Source organism: Oncorhynchus tshawytscha, linkage group LG03, assembly GCF_018296145.1.
Source record: "Oncorhynchus tshawytscha isolate Ot180627B linkage group LG03, Otsh_v2.0, whole genome shotgun sequence".
In the NCBI taxonomy this organism is placed as follows: Eukaryota; Metazoa; Chordata; class Actinopteri; order Salmoniformes; family Salmonidae; genus Oncorhynchus; species Oncorhynchus tshawytscha.
Window position 1 is genome coordinate 33,815,430 of NC_056431.1, and position 13,071 is coordinate 33,828,500.

At 41.0% G+C, this 13,071-nt stretch overlaps 1 protein-coding gene across 23 annotated transcripts in view; it reads right to left on the bottom strand.

The window, feature by feature from the left end:
- LOC112234653 (E3 ubiquitin-protein ligase MYCBP2-like) overlaps window positions 1-12,499 on the bottom strand; it is a 326,118-nt gene extending 313,619 nt beyond the window's left edge. For all 23 annotated transcript variants that reach the window (XM_042314694.1, XM_042314668.1, XM_042314744.1 and 20 more), the window contains exons 1-2: window positions 11,804-12,499; window positions 1,625-1,700 (exon numbers count right to left, since the gene is read on the bottom strand). In XM_042314694.1, the coding sequence (XP_042170628.1) occupies window positions 1,625-1,700; window positions 11,804-12,069 (342 nt within the window). In that variant the 5' untranslated portion in view covers window positions 12,070-12,499. The remainder of the gene's footprint in view (window positions 1-1,624; window positions 1,701-11,803) is intronic.
- Between the last annotated feature and the right edge of the window lie 572 nt (window positions 12,500-13,071).

The window sequence follows — 13,071 nt, forward strand, 5'->3', positions numbered from 1 at the left end:
AAAATACAAAAATACAACAAAAACAACAAAAATCACCGCCCAAAAATACAGATTTCCGATTGTTATGAAAAACTTGAAATCGGCCCTAATTAATCGGCTATTCCGATTAAATCAGTCGACCTCTAGTTGAGATGTTTTAGGTGGTTTTGAACATGATAATATTTCCACACACAAAAAAGCAGTCTGATTAGCAAAAGCATTAAACAGCTTCAGGAATGAAAATACTACAATAGCATTCCTCCCTTTTCCCCTCCTCCTGCCATGCCAGACTCCACCCATGTGTGTGTTTGTAAGCAGAGAAGCAGGCAAATGAGGAAGAGGCCCTTTAAAAAAAAAACTAGGCTCAGCGATATAACAGGTGCAGAAAGTAAACAGCAGAGTATGTCAATTTACACAACTAAGAGTTCTGAATCAAGTGGATCAACTTTGCCGCTGTTCCGTTCTCGTATCCACCACGTAACGCGAACTTGCGCACATACTGTGTGTGGCTGTGAGAACTAAACCTTCTGTCTCGCTCGTCGCAATATCGTGGTGCTGCTCGTGCAAAGTCAGTTCGCTGAGTATACCTTTAAATACCATGCTGTGACAGAGGGGGAGGCGTGTTCTAAAGCACAAGCTGGCCGAGCCATATCAGAAGGGGAAACGGCGTGAAATGGGACCAGTCCCACACTAGATCAGAGAGGGGAGCCAGAGAGAAAGGAACCAGCCCCACCTGTATGAGAGAGAGGCATGAGTGAAAATCGGACCAGCCGCACCCACCGTGTGATGTTTGGGGTGTGCCTGTCTGCATCGCTCTACCCTCTGCCTGCTTGTGGCTCAACACTCACAGGGGAAATGTTTTAACTGCTAAAGAAAGAAAATCCTCAACAGCCAGGCATTACCAGGGTCCCACCGCAGTGCAGATGACACTTGCAATGTGAAAGAAAAGAGAAATATATCCACATCAGCTCTGGGGGTTTGTTTAGGTTTGGGAGACTATAAGGGTAGGGCCTACTACACCATTTTATTCCTAGCCCTGCACAGAGAAACACAAAGGAAAGAGTCCTAGCACAGGTGAGGAGATGGAGGGCAGGCTGGCAATGGTGTCCCTGGAAATGTGGAACACATAGGTTGCTCAGCAACAGCTCCATCACACCCAAGCCAGACCCACTCCCATTACTACTTCAACCTCCTTCTCCAGCTACTCTTCCAGGTGAGAAAGCTGAAGCCCTGGCAGTTGGTCAAGCCGACTAAGTAAAACGGTGTTCCTGGCAACCAACTTAAATATTAATGAGGGAGAAACTAATGCATTAATGTTGTTATAATCAAAATCAGCAGAGTTCATTTGATCAACGGCAAAACCAGCTACGCAAGCCTGTGCTCATACATGTGTATAGCCTAGGAGGTGTAGTTATGTATACGAGTTGTACCATGAAAATAAAATGCTTTGATAAAGGTGAAGCATTACAAGAAATTATCATTTTATTCTCAGCTTGAGATTCTCAATAGGCAACTCCAACTTTCTTTGACCAAAAAAACCTAAAAAGCAACAAATTTGCAATGAAAACAATGTATTATTCTGAAAATAATTGAGTAACTCACAAGGAAAGAAAGGTCCCTCTTGTACCAATAAAATATATCTTACCTTGGTTCTTGTTTTGACTTTTGATTTGACCTTTTGGCGCCGTTTCAGCTTCTTCTTGCTCAAAGTTTTCTTTCCCCTGAAACACATTGTGAAATAAAATAGCAAATTCAGTAAGAGTTGGGCCTATAGCCTATCACAGAAATGTCTAATCAATATGCAAAAAAATACATGTAAAAAAATTGATGCTAACAGCCGGATTACCGACAGGCTACATGCCCTGGGGCCACGACCTCCAAACAAAAACGTATATATATATACACACACACACACACACACACACACACACACACATATACAGTGCCTTGCGAAAGTATTCGGCCCCTTTGAACTTGCGACCTTTTGCCACATTTCAGGCTTCAAACATAAAGATATAAAACTGTATTTTTTTGTGAAGAATCAACAACAAGTGGGACACAATCATGAAGTGGAACGACATTTATTGGATATTTCAAACTTTTTTAACAAATCAAAAACTGAAAAATTGGGCGTGCAAAATTATTCAGCCCCCTTAAGTTAATACTTTGTAGCGCCACCTTTTGCTGCGATTACAGCTGTAAGTCGCTTGGGGTATGTCTATCAGTTTTGCACATCGAGAGACTGAAATTTTTCCCATTCCTCCTTGCAAAACAGCTCGAGCTCAGTGAGGAGAGCATGGATGGAGAGCATTTGTGAACAGCAGTTTTCAGTTCTTTCCACATATTCTCGATTGGATTCAGGTCTGGACTTTGACTTGGCCATTCTAACACCTGGATATGTTTATTTTTGAACCATTCCATTGTAGATTTTGCTTTATGCTTTGGATCATTGTCTTGTTGGAAGACAAATATCCATCCCAGTCTCAGGTCTTTTGCAGACTCCATCAGGTTTTCTTCCAGAATGGTCCTGTATTTGGCTCCATCCATCTTCCCATCAATTTTAACCATCTTCCCTGTCCCTGCTGAAGAAAAGCAGGCCCAAACCATGATGCTGCCACCACGTTTGACAGTAGGGATGGTGTGTTCAAGTTGATGAGCTGTGTTGCTTTTACGCCAAACATAACGTTTTGCATTGTTGCTAAAAAGTTCAATTTTGGTTTCATCTGACCAGAGCACCTTCTTCCACATGTTTGGTGTGTCTCCCAGGTGGCTTGTGGCAAACTTTAAACAACACTTTTTATGGATATCTTTAAGAAATGGCTTTCTTCTTGCCACTCTTCCATAAAGGCCAGATTTGTGCAATATACGACTGATTGTTGTCCTATGGACAGAGTCTCCCACCTCAGCTGTAGATCTCTGCAGTTCATCCAGAGTGATCATGGGCCTCTTGGCTGCATCTCTGATCAGTCTTCTCCTTGTATGAGCTGAAAGTTTAGAGGGACGGCCAGGTCTTGGTAGATTTGCAGTGGTCTGATACTCCTTCCGTTTCAATATTATCGCTTGCACAGTGCTCCTTGGGATGTTTAAAGCTTGGGAAATCTTTTTGTATCCAAATCCGGCTTTAAACTTCTTCACAACAGTATCTCGGACCTGCCTGGTGTGTTCCTTGTTCTTCATGATGCTCTCTGCGCTTTTAACAGACCTCTGAGACTATCACAGTGCAGGTGCATTTATACGGAGACTTGATTACACACAGGTGGATTGTATTTATCATCATTAGTCATTTAGGTCAATATTGGATCATTCAGAGATCCTCACTGAACTTCTGGAGAGAGTTTGCTGCACTGAAAGTAAAGGGGCTGAATAATTTTGCACGCCCAATTTTTCAGTTTTTGATTTGTTAAAAAAGTTTGAAATATCCAATAAATGTCGTTCCACTTCATGATTGTGTCCCACTTGTTGATTCTTCACAAAAAAAGTTTTATATCTTTGTTTGAAGCCTGAAATGTGGCAAAATGTCGCAAAGTTCAAGGGGGCCGAATACTTTCGAAAGGCACTGTACACACACACACACACACACACACACACACACATACATACATTACATACATTACATACATACATACACACACATACACACACACTTATACATAGCAAAAAAAGAAATGTCCTCCCTGTCAAGTGCATTTATTTTCAGCAAATTCCACGTGTAAACATTTGTATGAACATAAGATTCAACAACTAAGACAAACTGAACAAGTTCCACAAACATGTGACTAACAGAAATTGAATAATGTGTCCCTGAACAAAGGGGGGGGGGGGTCAAAATCAAAAGTAACAGTCAGTATCTGTTGTGGCCACCAGCTGCATTAAGTACTGCAGTGCATCTCCTCCTCATGGAGAGCACCAGATTTGTTAGTTCTTGCTGTGGGATGTTACCCCACTCTTCCACCAAGGCACATGCACGTTCCCAGACATTTCTGGGGGAGGGGTGGCCCTAGCCCTCTGATCCAACAGATTCCAGACATGCTCAATGGGATTGAGATCCGGGCTCTTCGCTGGCCACGGCAGAACACTGACATCCCTGTCTTGCAGGAAGTCACGCACAGAACGAGCAGTATGGCTGGTGGCATTGTCATGCTGGAGGGTCATGTCATGATTAAAGGTCGACCGATTATGATTTTTCAACGCCGATACCGATTGGAGGACCAAAAAAAGACGATAATGATTCAATCGGCCGATTTTTATATATATACACATTTGTAATAAATGACAATTACAACAATACTGAATGAACACTTATTTTAACTTAATATAATACATAAATAAAATACATTTAGTCTCAAAAAAAGAATGAAACATGTTCAATTTGGTTTAAATAATGCAAAAACAGTGTTGGAGAAGTAAAAGTGCAATATGTGCCATGTAACGTTTAAGTTCCTTGCTCAGAACATATAAAAGTTGGTGGTTCCTTTAAACATGAGTCTTCAATATTCTCAGTTAAGAAGTTTTAGGTTGTAGGACTATCGCTCTCTATACCATTTCTATTTCATATACCTTTGACTATTGGATGTTCTTATAGGCACTATAGTATTGCCAGCCTAATCTCGGGAGTTGATAGGCTTGAAGTCATAAACAGCGCAATGCGTGAAGCACAGTGAAGAGCTACTGGCAAACGCAGGAAAGTGCTGTTTGAATGAATGCTTACGAGCCTGCTGCTGCCTACCACCGCTCAGTCAGACTATTATAATTAAGTCTGATTTGATAGAGCAAACACACAGAAATACGACCCTTAGGTCATTATTCTTTCAGTGAAATATGGAACTGTTCCGTATCTTATCGAACGGGTGGCATCCAAAATGGTCTTCACATAGTTCGCAACGAGCCAGGCAGCCCAAACTGCTGCATATACCCTGACTCTGCTTGCACAGAACGCAAGAGAAGTGACACAATTTCCCTAGTTAAGATATTCATGTTAGCAGGCAATATTAACTAAATATGCAGGTTTAAAAAAACACTTGTATTGATTTTAAGAAAGGCATTGATGTTTATGGTTAGGTACACATTGGTGCAACGACAGTGCTTTTTTCACGAATGCACTTGTTAAATAGTCTCCCGTTTGGCGAAGTAGGCTGTGATTCAATGATAAATTAACAGGCAACGCATTGATTATATGCAACGCAGGACAAGCTAGATGAACTAGAAATATCATCAACCATGTGTAGGTAACATTCACTAGTTAAGATTGATTGTTTCCTCCTCCCTCGTGGTACCCTTCCTGCAGGCTCATCCTGACTAGTGGTCGACCGATTAATCTGCATGGCCGATTAAGTTTTCACAACAATCGGCATTTTTGGACGCCTATTATGGCCGATTACATTGCAGTCCATGAGGAGACTGCGTGGCAGGCTGACCACCTGTTACGCGAGTGCAGCAAGGAGCCAAGATAAGTTGCTAGCTAGATGTCTTCCCTGTAACGCACAATGTTGATTGAGATTGCCTGCAATGACAACAAGCTCAGTCCGATGATGCCACCCCAAACCATGACGGACCATCCACATCGATCCCGCTCCAGAGTAAATGCCTCAGTGTAACACTCATTCATTCGACGACAAACGCAAATCTGACCATCACCCCTGGTGAGACAAAACCGTGACTCAGTGAAGAGCACGTTTTGCCAGTCCTGTCTGTTCCAGCGACGGTGGGTTTGTGCCCATAGGCGACGTTGTTGCCGGTGATGTCTGGTGAGGACATGCCTTACAACAGGACTACAAACCCTCAGTCCAGTCTCTCTCAGCCAATTGCGGACAGTCTGAGCACGGATGTGCACTGATGTGCGTTCCTGGTGTAACTCGGGCAATTGTTGTTGCCATTCTGTACCTGTCCCGCAGGTGTGATGTTCGGATGTACAGATCCTGTGCAGGTGTTGTTACACGTGGTCTGCCACTGCGAGGACGATCAGCTGTCAGTCCTGTGTTAGGCGTCTCCCAAATTGTGCGCTGCCCCATGGGTCTCCCGGTCGCAGCCGACTGCGACAGAACCTGGACTCTAATCAGGATCTCGTGGCACAGTAACCACTGCACCCTTGCACCACTCGGGAGACCCTGTCAAACTTAACTATCGTTAGTTAAGGCAAGAAATACAGATACCAGTCACAGCACCTTCAGAAAGTATTCACACCCCTTACATTGACATTTTGTTGTGTTACAGCCTGAATTTAAAAATTGATTAAATTGAGATAATGTCAAAGTGGAATTGTCATTGTTTTACAACTTATTTAAAAATTAAAAGCTGAAATGTCTGGAGTCAATCCATTTGGTATGGCAAGTGTAAATAAGTTCAGGAGTAGAAATGTTTAGCAAGTTACATACTGAAAAAAATATATACATTTCAACATAAAGTGTAGATCTCATGTTTCATGAGCTGAAATAAAAAAATCCCAGAAATGTTCCATCAGCAAAAAAAAACATCTCAAATGTTGTACACAAACTTGTTTACCTCCCTGTAAGTGAGCAATTATCCTTTGCCAAGATAATCCATCCACCTGACAGGTTTGGCATATCAAGAAGCTGATTAAATGGCATGATCATTACACAAGTTCACCTTGTGCTGGGAACAAAGGGCCAATAAAAATGTGCGGTTTCACAATGCCACAGATGTCTGTGTTTTAAGGAAGCGTGCAACTGTCATGCTGACTGCAGGAATGTCCACCAGAGCTGTTGCCAGAGAATTTAATGTTGATTTCTCTACCATAACATCAGTTTCGAAAATGTGGTAGTACGTCCAACCGGCCTCACAACAGCAGACCATGTGTAACCACACCAGCCCAGGATCACCACATCCGGCCTCTTCACCTGCAGGATCGTTTGAGACCAGCCACCCGGACAGATGATGAAACTGAGAAGTATTTGTCTGTAATAAAGCCCTCGTGGGGAAAAACCTCATTCTGATTGGTTGGGGCGAGCTCTCAAGTGGGCCCACCTATGGGTGCGCCCCTGCCCAGTCATGTGAAATCCATAGGTAAGGGCCTAATGAATGGATTTCAATTCACTGATTTCCTTTCACTGATTTCCTTACATAAACTAACTCAGTAAAATTGTTTAATGGGTTTATACTTTTGTTCAGTATAATAGGTTGCATGGACTCTGTGTGCAATAGGTGTTTAACATGATTTTCAAACAACTACCTCATCTCTGTACGACAAACACAGAGATAATTTTAAGGTCCCTCAGTTAAGCAGTGAATTTCAAACACAGATACAACCACAAAGACCAGGGAGGTTTTCCAATGCTTCGCAAAGGGTACCTATTGGTAGATTGGGGGGGCAGACATTGGAATATCCCTTTGAGCATGGTAAAGTTATTAATTACACTTTGTATGGTGTATCAATACACCCAGTTGTAGGGAAGCCCCTGAAGTGACTTGACTGTGTCATCTTAGGAATTCAGCATTCCCAGTGTTGATCTTGCCAAACTCCATCTTCACACCTCTGAGAAGCAGAGCTTCTGTTGTGATAACCTCCAATCAGATATCAGACCTACAGGATGTTAACTTTACAGTAATGCTATCAACCAACAACTCATATTTTGAATCCAAACAATTAAGATGCTTATAAAAGGGTATTAGATTTGCTGTTCTTTCGCCTATGTTCCTGACTTGCCGTGGTGAGATACCTACACTTTATTTTTCTTTCTCCCTCTCCCAAGAGCTCTGGGTCATGGCTCAATCCATGGTTTCTTTGTCCCGCTCGGATCATGCCTTGTAATACTTGTCATTGCTTTGCAATTTAAGCTTAATACATTGTACAAAGTAATTAAAAACACTTGTAATTAGAATTCCAATCTCATGACCCTTCCTTGATTGCACATGGTTTATCAAGTCTCTTGCATATTGCTATTTACCTTATGGAGTAAATAATCATGTTAAAAGGCTAATTGCAGTCTTAATCCAAGTTGCATGTGGAAGTAATTCAAATACATACAGAGCATTCAGATTGTATCCAGACCCCTTGACTTTTTCCAGTTGCGTTAAAGCCTGATTCTAAAATGGATAAAATAATTCTTCCATCAATCTACACACAATACTCCAAAATAACAAAGCGAAAACAGGGTTAGACATTTTTGCAAATGTATAAAAAAAATCTTTAAATATCACATTTACATAATTATTCAGACCTTTAATTCAGTACTTTGTTGAAGTACCTTTGACAGCGATTACAGAGTTGGGACTTCATGGGCATGACGCTACAAGCTTGGCACACCTATATTTAGGGAGTTTCTCCCATTCTTCTCTGCAGATTCTCTCAAGCTCTGTCAGGTTGGATGGGGAGCGTTGCAGCACAGCTATTTTCAGGTCTCTTCAGAGATGTTCGATAGGGTTCATGTACATTGAGAGTTAGCCAAGACAACGCAAGACTGGCTTCGGGACGTGCGCTTAGGGTTGTAGTCCTGTTGGAAGGTGAACCTTCGCCCCAGCCTGAAAACCTGCGCCAGTGCACTCAGGACTTAATTAAGGATCTCTGTACTTTGCATCAATCATGATTAGCCTCCCAGTCCATGCCGCTGAAAAACATCCCCACAGCGTGCTACCACCCCACTTCACCGTAGGGATAGTGCCAGGTTTCCTCCAGACCTGACACTTGGTATTCAGGCCAGAGAGAATCTCGTTTCTCATGGTGTGAGAGTCCTTAACTTCTTATGGCTGGGGGGCAGTATTGAGTAGCTTGGATGAATAAGGTGCCCAGAGTAAACTGCCTGCTACTCAGGCCCAGAAACTAAGATATGCATATTATTAGTAGATTTGGATAGCTCTTATTTGGATAGCTCTCAGCTCTTATTCTCTCCTCCTTCACAGTAGAAGCCTCAAACAAGGCTCTAAAGACGGTTGACATCTAGAGGAAGCCTTAGGAAGTGCAATCGGGCCAAATTTTCACTATCTTGGATAGGCAAAGTGTTGAAAAACTAAAAACCTCCGATTTCCCACTTCCTGGTTGGATTTTTTTCTCAGGATTTAGTCTGCCATATGAGTTCTGTTATACTCACAGACATCATTCAAACACTGAAGTTTTTAAAACTGTTTGAATATACCATAATATTGCCTGCTGACCTTTCTTTTAGCTAAATATACAGGTTTAAAAATATATACTTCCGTGTATTGATTTTAAGAAAGGCATTGATGTTTATGGTTAGGTATACGGAGCAACAGTCCTTTTTCGCGAATGCGCACCGCATCGATTAAATGCAATGCAGGACACGCTAGATAAACTAGTAATATCAACCATGTGTAGTTAACTAGTGGTTATGATTGATTGATTGTTTTTTATAAGACAAGTTCAATGCTAGATAGCAACTTACCTTGGCTTCTTACTGCACTCGCGTAACAGGCATGCTCCTCGTGAGGCAGGTGGTTAGAGCATTGGACTAGTTAACCGTAAGGTTGCAAGATTGAATCCCTGAGCTGACATGGTAAAAATTGTTGTTCTGCCCCTGAACAAGGCAGTTAACACACCGTTCCTAGGCCGTCATTGAAAATAAGAATGTGTTCTTAACTGACTTGCCTCGTTAAATAAAGTTGTAAAAAAAATAATAATCATTAAATCGGCATACAAAAATACAAATTTTCGATTGTTATGAGAACTTCGGCCATCCCGATTAATCGGTCGACCTCTAGTCTGAATACCTTCCGAATACACTGTATAATCCCAGTTAAGGCCACCATTTTATCTCTGAGAAAAAAGCGCTGGCTACATTTCAAGCCTAGATGGAACACAGTTTGCCAAACTGATGTCAAAAGTAGATTTTTTTTTCCATTTTAGCTAACCCTTTTCCTAACCTTAACCTACTTATCCTAAACTGCTACGTTAATTCTCCTAACCAGCCGCGTAAATTCTACGGAAATGCTCCTAAACCTACTTTGAGGTGTCAATTTTGATAGAACCATTTGCCAGGGTAGGGCTGCTACTACAGCCCTGTGAATTTGGGCCCACACACCATATAATTAGGAATTACAATAATACAATGGGCATGAACACTTATGATGGGATAAAGGTGAGCTATTTTGGTCAGGGAGATGGTCAACCATGGTTTGCCAATGCTGTAATAAACTATTGTGTAAAATTAATTTTAAGAATTGATCTGCAATGTTTGTTAGCTAGCCAACCAGACAGTTTTAGAGGAATGATTCCATACATTTTTTTTTTTATAGAAAAGTGCTATATTCAGATTCAATTTGCCTAATTTTAGTTAGTGACAAAACAATCATCTAAACCACTGAAAAAAAAATGTAATAACCAAAAACAGTATTTTCAGCTGTTTAAAGTTGGTGTACAAAACCCAAAGTAAGATGCAAAAACAAAACTTAAGCATGGGAAGCATAGAAATAATGCACAATGAATAGATCTACCACTTCTTAGACTTGCATTCAATGAGAATGACAAATCTAAACACTCACATTGCTATGTGAATTTCATCAGTCACCCAAAAGGTTACATATTGTAGCTTTAACTGACAATATGCCAACATTACATTCAAACAATGCAGTCAATCCACAATAGAGGTCTTCATGGGTCTATCAGCTGTAGCTACATAGACCCGATACACAATCCCAATCTAACAGGACCTGGCCCAGACCCCTTAGAATATTGGGTCCACACGGATCCGCGAAGCCCTCTAATATACAAACATACACCGGCTGAATCTGTGGATGATAAGACTTACACAAGTTGTGACACTATCATATAATAGCACTCACAGCTTTCCAATAAAACAAAAATGTTGACATTTATGGTCTGTTTACACATTTTAGAGGCTATTTATACAGAACATTTGTATAAACTGTATTTAGAATTACATGACAATATCTCTGGTTGACAATTCTATTACACAATTTCTGAGATCTCACTTAACTTTATTTTCCTGCATAAGTAAAACCGGGTTTCTGCCTCTACTGCCACTCAATCCAATTGAATTGGGTTTCGCCCTGATCAATATGGCTGGAAATTAAAACCAATTCTCGAACATTCAGGGTCTATGACATAGCCCCACTAGTAACTAAATAGGATCTATACCACACACATTGGATCGAACAATCTAGCTAGCGACTTAGCTACGTGAGATGTCAAATCAAGCAGCTACTGACATTTGTTTTTATTTACCTGCCGAATGTATATACTAGCTAGCTAACTACACACATTCACCAACATGCATTGATCATACGTAGAGTACAGTCCTGACGTAAGCTGGCAAGCCTGTATACTGCAGTGCGTAAAAAAGAACCAAAAACGCAACTAGAGTAGATAGCTAACGTTAGCTAGCTATGCTAAATAACGGGCTAGCTAATTAGGTTAGCTAGCTACTCATTACTAGTTAGTTTGCTAGTAAGTTACCGATTTAACCTAGTAACATAATTGACGGGTAACAGCATGTGAGTAAATCAGCCAATTCAAAACTAACCTACCCGTCTCCCACAGTAAAATGATTATGACTGGACACTAACGTTAACGCTGGCAGCTATCATGTGGCCAGTTAGCTGTTACACTGCTAAGTGTTGGATTGCTAGCTAGCTGTCAAAGCTAGCCACCTTGCTAGCAAACTAGGTAGAGAGGTTGGCCTGGCTAACTGAATATTAGCCGATTAAACATAACTCCATGATATAAAATGGATTTTCCATCGTAAATCGTTTAGTTTAGTAGACTAAGTGGATGTGAGCGTGCAGTCAAACAGTATTGGTTGTGTGACAAACCCTGCAGGTAGTTGGGCTAATTTGCAAGCTAGCTACAAGGCTAGCCAGCTTTGTGTCAGACATTTCTCATTTTCACCCAACCTACCTTCCTTGGTTTATCCCTTGCTCTTTGTCATTGATAGCCGTGGTATAAATCCTTCTGTATCTTTCCGCCAAAGCTCGCCCAGAGAGTAGAAGCTGGTACCGACTTCGGCAATCCGACTGGGTTCCCGGTGTTTGACACGAACCCATACCCGACCCAATGGAGGAGAAATCGTCACCAACTCCAGAAATGACCCTGATGCCTATCCTCATCGAAGGCGATGTGGATGGAAGAATCCCTCCACCGGCTGCAGCAGCAGCACACATCATCGTTTTGGAGAACAATGCATATATTACATTTAAAAAAACAATTAGATAGTTTTCAATTATATCTCAACGGTCATTTTAAAAGCCTATATTTCGCGTCATTTGTCCATCCTGTACTGCAAAAACAACAGAATTGTTACATCCCAGTGTATCTTCCAAAAACGGAAAAAAATTTAGCCCGCGCGATGCAACTGGGAAATATGCTTCTAATTTCAGAGCGTCGAATCGTTCTTTCTTTCCCGGAATTCTGAATCTCAAACCATATCGTCTTTTAATTCAGGATTAAAGCAAAGAATATCAAAGAAAATGTGTCATATCGCCTTTTGTTCTAGTTTGTTCATTGTGTATTTCTTCACCCAGAATTGGCAGCACCGTCAGTTGAGCTGCCATTTTAGCTTCATCATCCTTCCCTGTTCGTCGTTTCGCTGTCAAGCATGCATGCTGGGATACATTTCCATGCACATAATACTGTATTTGTAATAGTAATGGTATTATTCTAGGACACTGTCACTGCATATTGGAATACAATTCTTCGTATTTACAATTCCCGATAAATAGTTAATAGTGTTTTGTAAGAGAAAATAATTCCGTTTTTATAAATATGTAGCTAGTTATTATTTTGAAAACAAGGAATTTCATTCAAGGACAATGCAAAAATCAAGTTAGGCCTAAATAGTCTGCTTTTGAATCTAGTCATGTTTTCTCTTTCTTTCTGGCTTGGCCTTAATTTTAAGGATATTGTCAGTAACCATGGCAACCATTTCAAATGGAAAATAATTGGCTACTTGGCTACTTATCTAAAGGCCTGAGATACATTTAATCTCTGGGGGAGAACACTTAAAAAGTATGGTACTTTTCTATGAAGAAAAATTGATGGAACTCTTTTTGTGGCAGTGGGAGAAGTACCAACTGTTTCTTTTAACCTTTATTTAACTAGGCAAGTCAGTGAAGAACAAATTCTTATTTTCAATGACGGCCTAGGAACAGTGGGTTAACTGCCTGTTC